Source organism: Apus apus, chromosome 4 (assembly GCF_020740795.1).
Source record: "Apus apus isolate bApuApu2 chromosome 4, bApuApu2.pri.cur, whole genome shotgun sequence".
NCBI classification, from domain to species: domain Eukaryota; kingdom Metazoa; phylum Chordata; class Aves; order Apodiformes; family Apodidae; genus Apus; species Apus apus.
In genome coordinates this window covers 15,236,082-15,250,169 of record NC_067285.1, presented here as the reverse complement: position 1 = coordinate 15,250,169, position 14,088 = coordinate 15,236,082, and the positions used below count along the sequence as shown (strand labels likewise).

The window sequence follows — 14,088 nt, the reverse complement described above, 5'->3', positions numbered from 1 at the left end:
GTCATCCCACACTGAAAGAAAATTAAGCTGAATTACCTGGGCTTTACAGAATTTACTAGAGGGAAGAAGTAGAAAACCAGACAGCAACTCTACCTTGTAGATGAAGATCAAACTTGGGTAGCATGTTATAGTCTCCACACCAACTCTAACTGTATCTACTGATTTAAAAAATAATTTTAAAAAGAGGTATTCTAGGAAGTACAAAGAGTGAAAAAAATCAAGTTACTGTTGGTTCCAGCTGGCTACTTTTGTTTTGCATCATAAAAATTATATCAGCAGAGACTCTTTCCCAGTAACTAAGCTGCTCTAGGTCTAAGGCAGACCTTTCTGAAAGCAAGAAAAGCTGGTTTGTACCGCTTTATAATTTTCCTTTGAAGTTTGGCTTTTGACTCCTAAAAGCAATATTCTAATTTATTAGAATATTATTATTCTAATAGCCCTGCCTATCTGCCATGTCGTATAGATCTTGCCGTAACAGTGATGATTTTATCAACACTAACAATTGTTGTACTGCCTGAGAAAGAGATATAAACCTAAACAAACAGGCTTCCTTATCACCAACATCATCCATTTTTTATTATCCCATTTTTCTATGGAATTTGTTCCCAGCTGATGGCAGAATGCTGCATCTCTGGTCTTTCCTGCTGCCCTCTGCCCAGTGGACAGTCACAGCAGAAGCACCTGAAGGAAGGACTGATGATCTACAAATGCTGTCGGCAGCTCCTAACTTCCATTCTAGGGTGATGAGATGGGAGCATCCTCCCCACAGTTCCTTTCTGTGCACTTTTTGATGAACTCCAGTAAAAGACTGCTCTACATCACTCTGTATGTAAGAAGCACTTTGGTACCCTGCACAGGGCTGTGCAGTCAGGCACAAAGAGCACATTCTTCTCTATCATGAAATATGTATGCTAACCTCTTGGGTGCCTGCTAAAATGTGTGATGCCCATCTCACACAAGCACACCAGTATAACTCTAGCAATGCATCATTTTCTTCTCTTCTTGCACCTTAAAAGAGCACTGCAGAGGAAAGCTTTAAATAGAATTTTACTGCCTTAACTATGTCCTGAAAGTGTAGGTTTCAGTATGCTTTTTTCTTATTGCTTGTTCACAATGAACACATGCACTAAGGTATGGGTAGCATCCTCACTTTTACCCAAAAAATAAGTTGTGCAACTGGAATGTAGTTCTCTGCCTGATGTAGGATGCTAAAGATGCCAGTATATATTGTTAATATGTTATTACAGCTCCTTTGTCTCTCTCTGAAGCAAACACCATAGTCTTCTGTTCTTTAAAGCCAAGATCTTATAGAATATCTGTTTTCCTACTTGTTCTTCAGAGGTGAACTTAAGGAAATTACAGATCAGGGCAGGATTCTCAACATGTGTTTCATCTTCATAAAAAATGGTTTACAAAACATGAGTTTGAAATTAAAATTTCCAAAGAATTTAACAAACCATTTCTTGTAGCAATTGTGTGCAGAGATATTTACCCAGTCACTTTACCTGCAAAAATAAAAACTTACAAAACAAAGAGGCCACAGAAAGTTTTTCCAGGGTTTGTGTCTATTTCTATCTATATGACAAAGAACTTCCCAAAGTTAAAGAAAATGCCTCTTAATATCCTTGATATTCATTCCTTTAATTGGATTTGTGTGTTTGTTACTGTAACTTTTCCAATGCACTTTCCAAAACTGTTGTTTTCTTTCTAACTGTTCTGAATTGCAGGAGCAACACAAAAGCAACTCAAAATAGAAAACCTTTCAAGATTATCTCAAGGGGAAAACCTTGCTTACAAAGAGTGATGATATGAGCTCAGATAGGTAAGTTGAACATAACGTGGTAACAGACACGTGTATATGTAACTGCTTGAATCTTAGGTGAGGCTGACCAAAGACTCTCCAGATAAGATTATACTGAATAAAGTTGTTGTTTGTAAGCCCTGCATGGCAAAGATGATGTTCTCAGGAATAACAACTGGAGAGCAATTTCAGGATATAAAAGAACTGATAAAGGGAATGAGAGAAGTTTCTCAATGTAACGTACCTCAAAAAAGAAAAATTGAAAATGCTAGAAAATTTTGACTGTTAACTGAGAAATCTCCTAAGCCTTGGGAAACTGCAGATGGGCCTATAGGACAAAGCAAGGTAATGTCTCTATTTCAAGAGAAAGACTGACTAACATACACTCTGTGTAGAAATCTGTTACATTTATACACACTCATACACCCTGCATGGTTTATATACAGTTTATATACTTTTCGATTTTCAGATCACTAACTATAAATAACAGCAACTCATTACTGGATTGTTCTTCACCTCCCACCTGAGAAGCCAGTAGCATGGAGTGGCCAGGGCTCAGCAGAGTTTCAACACTGCATAGACAAACAAGGTCCAACAAGGCCTCTAGCCCAAGGAGGCTAAAGCAGGGTTTGTGATCACACATCAAAACCTTGGCAGTGACTGCAGACGAGGAACAGCACCCAGTTCCCTTTGCAGTCTGTTTCAAGAGGGCAAATGTCTGGTCTTTGTACATCAAGGAGAGGAGACTGTCCTTATACTCCTGTCTCTTCTTTCCCTCTATTCTGCCGAACTAATACCATGTGAATATATTATTTTGCTGACTTCATGGTTTTCTAGGCAGGGAAGTGCACTGAGAGCCTTGACTGCCTAACATAACTTTCCCTGCCAACTGAGCTCAGGCTGGAGACCTGAGCAAGCTGAGCCTCTTCATTCCTGCTGCTGCTGAAGACTTGGCAGGAGGATTTCAGTAGGCAGAGGAAGACTAAGGAAAGTTGCTGGCCAGAGAAAAAGCTATCAACAGCCAATTAGCCTCAAGTATTCAATGACATTTTTTCTTCTTTCTCTAATAAAAAAATGTTAATTGAGATGAATTGGCTATTGCTTACTGTGAAAATAGAATAATTTATCAAGTGGGAACACATGAGGTCTGTCCTGTGCCCAGTACTGCTCACTAGCAAACATGATGACATATCAAGTGTCTTTTAAGAGAGGAGTGTCAGCACAGAGAAGAACATTATTAGTGTTGAAAATCATCTCAAAAGCCTGAGTAAAACAAGATGCAATTTAACAAAAGGATGTACAAAGTCCTGCACTCAGATGGGAATTACTGGCTCCTTAAACAGAGCACAGGGAATATGTGGCAACAGGGCAATAAAAGAGGTGGAGTACTAGAACAAATTGCAAGCTGAATCAGGTCCAAAATGCACAGAAATTTTCTGCAAGAAAAGCAAATATCAACCTGGATTGGTTAAAGAGGAATAGAGTTCATTAAATTCATTAAGTAAACCCTTCCCTCTACGGAGAATATCTGATGGGAACAGGAGACCCAGTTTTGGGTGTTGCACATCAGCAAAGATAGGAGAAATTTGATGGGAGAATAGCAAAGACAGGAGACCTAGAAAACTTTATATGAATTTTAAAGAAGTGTTGGTCTTAGAAAAGATGTATCTGTCCCGAAATAGTGAAAGGGCTGCTGAAAAATAACAGGAAATTTTTCTTCTATATCCACATAATGGGTTGGAAATGCAGCAAGGGAGCTTTAGATTAGACATGAGGAAAATATGTGGATAACAATAGCTAGAAAAAAAATCATCTAGGGATGATGAAGCAGACACTTTGGAGGCTTGTCTAACTTACTCCTAGAAACATCTGTCAGGAAGTAGGCTGTAGATATAGATGACCCTGCCTTGCAACATGAGAATAGATTAAATGAATTCTTAAAGTGTATTTCAGCCTTATTTCTATGATTATTTACACAAAAAGCTAGACTGTGACAGTCTTTCATTGCTTTTATGTTTTTCCAATAAGAAAGGCAAGGTTTTTATATCACTGTTTATTACTCTGAGAATGCAGGTGGTATTGGCTAGACAGCAAAAATAAAAACCCAGCAGCCACTGATGCACAGACATCATTTGGGGGTCCAAGACTGCATCAGTGTATGCAGAATAAGGACTACAGTAAAAGACATGTAAGGAAGCAGTCCTTGCAATTACTTTACCCATGTCCAAAATGAAATTGGTCTGTATCAACATCAAATCAAACCACACCCTAACCAGCACCCTAGCTAACATTATTCAATGTGACTTACTACTATGTGATTACAATAATGTGATTAGTATGATGTGATACACGCTGTTCTATAAACAGATTAATCCACAATGTCCTTCTCTTAAATGTATTCAAGCTACTTATGCAGGAATTTTGCTGACTACATTTTAAAGTTGGCTCTGTCAGTGGCTGTATGTGAACTTGGGCTCACAATATGCATTGTTGTAACATATTTCATTCGAACAGACAGTACAGGGGCTGTGAAAGTTCACAGAGGATCAAATCCTGATTGTTTTTTTTTGCTGTGCTAGGAAATATTACACACAGCTCTTCTTACATATCTTTAGCTCTAGGCTTTTGCATTATAACTGTTGTAAATAACTATTATTTACAATGTAACTGTTATTTATAAAAAAACTCTCAGATATCTATTAATGGTGTTAAGGAAATGCAAAGCAACATTTTTCATTTCAAAACTGATTATATAGTTTTATAATCTGGTCGCTTTTTTCTCTTAATATGGGCTAAGGCAGGCACTGCTTTCCTTAAAAAAAGGTGTAGAAAATAGCACCTAATTCATTACAACTCAATAGAAAATTAAGAGGATTACAAGATTTCATTTAAAAGTAATGCATAACCCTTGATAATGTGGCTTTCCTGAACAGGGGAATTGAAACAAGCAGGTGTGGGAAATTTTAATCTAATGAAGTTGCATGTGTTACAATGTATAATTAAAAAGTGGATTTTGACATTATATATAGGATTCCTGCCAACATAAAGGAAGGAAGACAGCATCATTTACTAAAAAGAAAAGCACAGTTCACCTGATCATGACTCTTCAGTTATAATTGGAAATTGGTTCTATTTTATTTGGTAAAAAATAACATAACCTTTTTTTAAAATCTATAGAGTCTGGACTCTATAATAGAAAGTAGTAAGAATTAAGCAAGTTTCCTGTGTCTCCTTCCTGGTTCTAGTACCCTTCTGGGCAGAAAAACAGTAAAGGATTATTCTCCTTTGATTGAACCTGATGTTGCTTACCCAGAAGCTGTAAAGAGAAGGAAGGCAAGCAGATGTCACTTATCTAAGTAGGAAGATACTTTGTGATCCTGGAGCCTGCTAGTATGTGTTTCATTTCTAATTCATATTCATTTAGAAAACTTTGACTTTTAGCCCGAATTAATACCTGAAATTATATCATAAAGTTTCTCTCTGTTGAATTATTAAAGGAGAAGTATCCAACAATGAAACAGAGAAACTACATATTTGTGATTCCAAACTAGTAACATATCCTCTGGTGAAACTACAGCTTGGAAGGATCTGTGTGTCTTCAATTAAAGATCATCCCTCTGGCTGGCATGTTGGCTTGAGCAGAAGAGAAACTGAGTATGCAGTGAAGAACAGCAATGAAGGACCTAAGGTTAACTTGAAGAGCAGAAAGCAGGTTTGACAGATCCTGAACTCTCTGAAAGCCCTTTCAAAATTTTTGAAAAATAAACAGGAGTAGACTCTTTCATGAGGTTAAGTCCTGCAGTTAGAGGAAGCTTTCTACAGCAATTTCCTAAGACTACCAGAAGAGCACATCTGTGGAAATGCTTCTGACCCTTCCCCGGGCAGATGATCCTCAAACTGGGCAATCTGTGCTCTGCTGACCACCAGGCTAGATAGATGCTGCTACAGATAAAGGGCAACTCTGACAAGCACTGGCCATGAAACCCAACTTCTTGCACTTGTAAAAGCACCCAGCATATTAATGGAAATTTCCATGGCTGAATAGAGGGTTTTGACTTGCCTAATAGAGACACTGACTATTTCCAGGAAAGCTGAGAGCTGCTCTGAGCTGGCACCCAGGTGCCTGGCCTCTTTCTGGTTTAAATGCCCATTTTACAGGCTCTTTCCTTCACAAGAGCTCTCCCTGATCTTACTTGGAATTATATCTCCTGGATATAATTCTTTAATTTAGGTACAGAAATGCTCAGAAACTTTCAACCTTTACATTAGCTGGCTCTCTGCTGGTAACATCTGGAAAAGTATGTATGGTTTCAAGAATGCAATCTAGTAGAAAATGCCAATTGTCATGCTAAGAGAAAGCAATGTGCTCAGTTCCTTAATGCTGCTCTGTTTCAGAGCCATATTCCAAACTCTACACAGAAAGCATTAGGATGGTGTTTTTACCTGTCTCATATACTGCTTCAGAGACAGAGGTGAAGTGGTCTTCTATAGTATACTGTGCCAGCCGGAGTGTGTCCAAACCTCGAACTGAATCATTTCCTCTGGTCCAGTAAAAAATGACATCATTGATGTTATAACCCCCTGTAGTGATACACAAGCCAACAAAAGCATTTATTTTACACAATAATTAATTTGTGTTGAACACACTTATGGTTCAGCTGTTTCTTATTTGTGTGCCTGAAAGTACAATCAGACATAAACAATGACCAGTTTTGGCAGAATGTAATGCCTGTCTGCATCAAAACTCCCAGTAACATGCAAAGTCTTACCATTTAAAAGCTGACTTTTTTGGTGGTGGCCTTTTATTCTAGTATAGATGACAAGCTAATAAAAGAGATTAGTACCACATGGTATTTGAAAGGCAAAAGTTATTAAGCTTTAAAGAAATACAGTTTAAATAGATTATGGCATCACCAGCATTTGGACTAAACATTAAGCGTGTCCTTTGTTGCATCCCAGGTGGCTGTCTCCTGATGCAGTGCATTTGTTCCCTGTTCCCACAGAAAGGAGGGGTGAGGAGAGCAGTAGGGCTGTGGAGCTGGCACCGTGCTCAGGCCATTACTTGGGACAACATTTTGGCTTAGGAGTTAGGGTGCTTCCCAAGGACACCAGCTTAGACGCTGATACCTCTGCAGGTTCAACAGCATGGCATGCTTCAAGGGCTCCAGCAGATTTCCTCTTAACCTTCAAATAATCATTAGGAGCTGAGATGGGACATGAATCATCTATCAGAATGCAACTGTATTTTGCAGGCACTCGTCAATATGCAGCACAATCATAGCTAAAATACCTCTATAGCTTCTTCCCATTATATTAAAAGGCAGGCAATTTTCAGTCTAGTGAATGTGATTAATTCAAGATTATGTTAATGTAATTTACATGTTAACAGGGAGCATTTGAACATTTTTTCCTTTAGCTTACTTACATCAATCATTCTTGCATTTGACAGAGTTATATCGTGTAAGTTAATAGCTAAGCTTAAGGGACAGAAACATACGCTGATGATTATTTTTAGACTCCAGTCAATTGTAAGTAAATTGCAATGTGAAACAATAATGCAATACATTGCCCAAGGGTATATCCTGCAAAAAGAACAAAGCTCTACAATCACAGAAAAAGAGGTGCAATAAACCAAAAAAAGAGCATCTTTATATTTTTAAGTTAGTGGCTTTGGTTCTTACAATGACAAAAGATAAATTATTTCCTACAACCATTTAATGCAGGGAAAAACAGGAGTTCAGAAACTTAATTTCAAGGAAACACTGCACAGGCTGCCTGTTAAAATTACAATTTCACCAAGAAATTCTTTCCCTGACCATTCTTTAAGTTGTTTCACTATCACTGACAGTCTTCTGAAAAGGTACCATGACCAAGGATCTCTGCCCACATTGTCCCATTTATAGCAATTAAAACCGAAATTCTGTTGTGTCAAAAGACTAAGCCAAAAGCAAAAAAGCTAAGTTCTTGATTCTCTAAAACCATGTGCTGGGAAATTTCCCAAACTTGGGAGATGAAAGACTAAAGTAATATTTCCTACAAACAAATTATTGTATTGTCCTCAGTCAAAATAATGAAGTTTATAGAAGCAGTTTCTGTGCAAGATCATGTGCATGGATTAATTTTACTTTCCTTCAGTATAAATGAACCATAGATATTTAAATAAATTCCAGAGTACCACAGCTAATTATTATTTATTTTTTCAAGACACTGAGTCTTCCAAGTTGTGTGAGATGGGAGGAATTTTTTGTGCCTGGATGGGTAATAACAAGCCTATCTTCAAATGGAAGTTGTTTTGTTTTAATGGAACGATTTCTATTCCAAAGTGGTGTCATTAGCTGAATGACTGGTAGGCTTTGGTGATCCTTCCTATGAAAGTTCCTTGAAAATACTAATTTCAAAACTCTATTTGTGAAGAACTTCTATGGGGAGAGTCTTCCTAATAGTCAGTAAAGTTAATTACATAGCACACTACTCCCTCTGCATAAAATTATTTTTTATTCAGGGGATGAACATTTTAATAATTACAAAATGCTTCCAAAATTTATATAGACAAAATCCTTAAGACCTGTTATTTGGCTTTTACAAGTAATCTCTATTATTTTTACATGATACTGAGTTTTCATTCTAATTCCTCAAGCCCAAAATATCTCATTCCTGTATTTCGTTGATATAGTGTGAGTAGCTAATGTCAACAGGGTTAACTGCAAGAATAGTAAATTTGGGCTTAAACATTCATAATGCCAAATACAAATGAGTTTCTTTACCTTTCTGTTACTAATTTTAATTTCCCCTGATTGTCAAGCACAAGTTAAGTGCCTTCACATGGTTCTTCACTGAATAATTTAAAGGACAAGTTCAAAAAGGAAATAGAATTTCAGAGGTGGGCCCAAAACATGAATATGTATTTGGACTGGAGGCTGGGGGGGGGCAAGAAGGCAAAGGGTTTGGGAGAAGGAAGACAAAAAGCCTTCAGCCCAGTGTGAAGGAATGGTGGTGTTCCCTGCCACATGGCAGGGAGCAGGAACCCCTCAACAGCACCAATTGAGTCAGAAGCCTTCCAAGTTCCCAGATGTCACATCTGTCATATCAGAGACTCAGAGCGGCATCTGTCTCCTGACATATGCCTGTGCAACCTTCTGGAGCATTGCAATAACAGGGGAAAGAAGCATTAGACATTTTGGGTGAAGCGTATTTTGCTGTGTAGAAAGTTTAAGTCAACAAATGTGATTAACTACTAATGGCAGAATAACACATCGTTAAGGTCACTAGGAATGCTTCATTGTGTAAAGCCATTACTTAATAATATGTCATGTTTGTCTTTACATTAGCAATCACTCAATGAAAGCCTTAATACTTTGTTTCTGCTCAAATATCTGCTATATATTTTACATTTTATTTATAAATGACAAATTCTCTGACAGTGTCTCCATGTTTGCATTCACAATTCATAATTCCAGTTAGTGGTATTTGCAAGCAGTATTCTGGGATGATGTCTTTATTCCTGTACAAATTGACATAGCTTATCTCATGAAGGAACAAGAACAATTTCCAGCAGACCCACAAGTCTGAAGAAAAAAGACCCAGACTGAAGAAAAAGGGCCACAACTAAAAGCAAACTTTTTCTTTTGGCATTTATTGCTTCTAGCTGTTTTCTTTAAAACTAAACACCAGTGTCATGGGAGCACTTGTGATGACATTACTGTGTTTTCCCCGTGGACAGGAGACACTCGTGTGTTGTTGAAAAGGCAGATGGAATAACTAAAAAAATGCTTATTTTTAATTATATAGGGAATTTTCCCTTTTTTAACCCTGTCAAATTAATTTAAGTACTCATGGGACATATATTTATCTGGAACTGGAGAAAATAATAAATTACTCATTAGGCAATGCTGCTGATGTAAAACCATAGGCACTGACTTACTAATATGCACTTCAAAAGGAAAATAAATTAGAGACAAATACTAATTCTAATTGAAATCACTATTTGTTAAACAGATCCTATTAAGATGTTGATTCTAGATGGACTGCTCTGTAAGAAAGGTTTTGGGGTTTATTTCTTTTGTGGCTCTGCCTCAAGTGAAGCTGTGCAGTAATCTTCTAATTGGTCATTACCAACAAGAGAAAGAACCCATACACAGGTCTGAAATGGTAAAGAATAAAACCTGACAATTACTGAAAAACCTTCCAAAATATTTTTAGTATATATTGAAATATATTTGAACATATATTTTCATCTTACATGATTGTGTATCCTTTCACATTATCCCATGCAAAAATATTTTAGAGAGTCTTAGCAGGAATAAAAGCAAGTTAACTATAAACATGCATGTTTGGGTATTTGCAAAGTAACCATGTCTACAAAGTATTAGAAAGCATAACTAATGAAAATTATTAGAACATTGAATACTAAGATAAGAACCTATAAAGGTATATTTAGTGTTGATTCAACAATTGATGAAGTTTTTTCCCAGGGCACTGGCACAGAGACAAATAAATCACAGAAAGATCTGTAGATATCCACCTTGGAACAAAACTGTCTATGCAATTACTTTCTTCAGTATGAAGACAGTAAATTGATTAAATATTCGCTCTGTGCCTTACAAATAAGCTTTATTTTAATTTCTTTCTTTCCTAAAGGAATTGTGCCTTGGAGGGAAAGGGAGTGGGAGGAGGAGATACATACTCTGAAAAACAAGTAAAAATGTTTTCTTGGCTGTGCTTGCAAGTATCTGCTCATAGAACTCCCCCTGAAGACCAACAGAATAACTGCAGGATGTGCTGCAAACCAGGTTTATGATAATCTACTGAGATTTTGTTTAAACATCAATAGCATGGCATCATTTCAGTACTGCCATGCTAATTTCAATGATGCCTCGTGCATTTATCTTTGTATACAGATACTACATTTATACAGATACTATACATATACATACACACACACACTATTGTATTCAACAGGGACTGGTCACATACTGCCCCTCTTTGAAAATAACATCTAGCAGTTCTTGAAAAAGATCACAGATCAATTTCTAATTGTATAAAAACCATAAGTAGTAAGCATCTTACAGCTTTCCAGTTGCAAAGTACATGTCTGTTTATCCATTGGATATTTCGTGAGATCCATGCTGCATGCAACAGTTGTGGTGATCCTTGGGGGTAAAAAAAAAAGTATTGATTATTCTAGACAGGACAAAATTGTTTATCAGTAAAAATAAGCCATGTATCCTTCTAGAACTAATATTGCAGGCAAATAGCTATTGTGAGGAGAAAATTCCAGCATTTGCTGTTAGAGGTAGAGTAATAGCATCACAAACATGAAACCACTCCAGAACAGCTGAATTCAGTGGCAGTATAAAAAGGTCACCCCTTGCTCCTTTCTCACTTGCAATGTGCATTTTACTGTGTTGATATTTTGCAATTGTGTTATATTTATCAAAATCTATTCTAAAGGATAATCCATAGTAAATAATGCAAATCGACCATCACATCTTGTTTTCCTCTGTGATGACTTCACTGCAAAAAACTGGAATGGCAAATGGTATTTGATCTACAGGAAAACAAAAGGGTCTATTCAGCAAAGAGAAGGAGACCTGCTATTACATTTAAGATTTTAACCATATTGGTAAAAAATACTACATATTTGTACAACTACAAGACCATGCACATTATACTGTTAAAAATAGATCAGTTTCTTAAGCGTAAAATTATGTTAAGCTGGAAAGTTTAAAATATAAGCCAAATACAGGCTGGCATGCAGTATATACATACCGTATGGCATACAAGACTGTTCCATTAGGGTATATTCTTATGAGACGATTCTCAACAGTGATATCATGAAGAAAAGACTTTTTTGAATCAACTATGAAGGTATCTGGTACCCAAAGCATTTCCACAAGTCGACCATCTAAGCTTAAACTCTTATTACCATCAAAACAAAGTCTCTCATCCGTCCATCGCTGCCTTAAAAATATGGTGGCTGTGTAGTCCTGAAAGAGGAAAAAAAAAACAACTATAATATAGAGCAAGCCTGTATTACATTCTGTTTTACAAAAGCATATGGACACAGCTGTTGGGCACAAATAGCCTCTGGCTCTCCGTGTCCCATTCTTAAATGCTGGCACTCTGAGAGCAGCTGTACTGGCTCTTGTACTGCCAAATTTTCCAGCACTTGATGTGAGGTTGACATCATTAAGAAATATTATCTGGAGCAGATTTTGTTCTTACGGTCACTGGAATTTTACAGGAAAAGCTGATGGCCAAAGTGTGGGGCTATAAATTAGCTGAAGTCATCAGAGTTTTACAGAGCCAGATTATCTGCTTACAAATCTTTACATTTTAGAATTATTTATATAAGTGGTCACAAACATCATTTTTGTTCACATAAACTACTAAATAATTCAATTATAAATAAAACTTTGGAAAAGGTTGTATAAATTCAGGTAGACAGAAGGACAAAAGAAGTGAGCGAAACAGAAAGGGAATCAACCTCTTTTAGCAGAAATTAACCTTTCAGTATCACAAGGGAAAAATATTGTCAAATTTATCAAGACCTCAAATATGCTTTGTAGTCTTACACCGAAATCACACTATTTCTTAGCACCTTGTTTAACAACTTTTGATTTTATGGTGTGTTTTTATCAGTGTAAGTTCATCTTAAATTCTAACCTTACTTCCTCCTTTCTAAGTACTTAGTGAATACAGAGGGATTCCAATATTCAGCCTCTGTAGAAGCCTGAGTAATGAAATCCTGAGGTACAAATATTTTCTTATATTGAATATCTGATTAATTAATTTGGTCTTTTATTGCTACGTACCAATGGATGATCTTTAATTAGAAAAGCACAGACTATTTCATGGTTTGTTCAAAAAGAAATTATAGAACTGTAATGAAAAACAGCTGGAATAAATGAACTTGTGACAGTAACAGAAAAAAGAAAAATAGTATGAAATCATTGTGTCTAATCACCAGGAAAGGGAGTGGCTTCAAAGTCAGTATGTCCCAAAGTGAATATATCTTTAATATAAACATTCAGACATTTCATCTGGAAAACAAATACTGCTCTACATGCCTTTCATTAAGATTAATGCTCAGTACTAAATTTCTGTTTGTATCTGAGAGATGTGTGATTTACATCTGCATTTCTATACTTACTATGATGCTAGAACTACAGACTGTAGTGAAAAATAAAATTCCATCTCCTAACACACTGACTGCGTAAGGAGAAAAGTCTCCAAGTCACATTGTCAGCAGCTGTGAACACAAGACATTAGCTTATCAACAAGCAAAACAAAAAAGACTAAAAGCTACAATACCATATTTATTTCTGATATTGTATCAATACTTGCAACATCCAGGCTCATTCCAATTGACACAGGACCATCTGCAAAAAAAAAAGAAAATTGGAGTCTAGGACACTATTCTTTAATACTCGGTGTTAGACAATACGATCTGTTGTGGTTTTTTTCTAAATGTTTAGTGGCTTTTTTAAAAGGAATATTCCTCAAATTTAGATTATGAAAGAATTTTAACAATTTCATAACCAAAATATAATACTTCTATACTAACAGTATCTCGATTCTAATCAACATGCTTTATTCCCTAAATATTTCATGGTTTATATGATTGTTTTTTTTCCAGAAACAAAGCACTGGGGGAATTGTTGCCCAAAAAAGTCCAGAAGTTCAATCCCACAGTACAGCACACCCTTCTGCTCCAAGGGGCAGAGCAGTGGAAAGCATTCTTCCAGTTGCAACATCTGGGCCATCAGATGTTAGTAAATAAAGGAGTCGCACCTGGCAATGTCATACGGTTAATATCCAGACAGGATAGCTGAGTGACTTTATTTCCTGCCTATTAAAGAATATATTGTCTACATTGTGTCACTGCATTTTGATGTCTCACTTTGACCATCAACTGTTAATTTGTTACTTATTTACTTGCATATATAAAGCAAAACTATTTATTCTCCTTTTAATATTACTATCAGCTGAAGGTTTATTCAGTGTGATTAAATGTCTTACCTAAGTAGCTGTCATTGTAATGTTAGTATGCTCAGATTCCCATTTTCTTGTCAATGTGCATTTTACAGTGTCAGATCACCAGCTGCACATTCTAAAATGCAGAATTTGTGCAGGGCTTTCATAGAAACACAACATTATTCCTGGTTGAATACGTGCAGAATGATTAACAGAGTACATGTACATAGAAATTCCCATAAAATAAGTGCATTGTTCCAAGTGATTAAGATGCAGAGAATGTAGTACTGAGAAATGCAGAAATACTTTTG

General features: G+C 36.4%; 1 protein-coding gene across 2 annotated transcripts in view; it reads right to left on the bottom strand.

Moving 5' to 3' along the window:
- The window catches only part of LOC127383976 (gamma-aminobutyric acid receptor subunit pi-like), a 46,948-nt gene that overhangs the window by 10,379 nt on the left and 22,481 nt on the right, over positions 1–14,088 (bottom strand). For both annotated transcript variants that reach the window (XM_051617799.1, XM_051617798.1), the window contains exons 4-7: positions 13,115–13,182; positions 11,570–11,787; positions 10,868–10,950; positions 6,245–6,382 (exon numbers count right to left, since the gene is read on the bottom strand). In XM_051617799.1, coding sequence (XP_051473759.1) covers positions 6,245–6,382; positions 10,868–10,950; positions 11,570–11,787; positions 13,115–13,182 — 507 coding nt within the window. The remainder of the gene's footprint in view (positions 1–6,244; positions 6,383–10,867; positions 10,951–11,569; positions 11,788–13,114; positions 13,183–14,088) is intronic.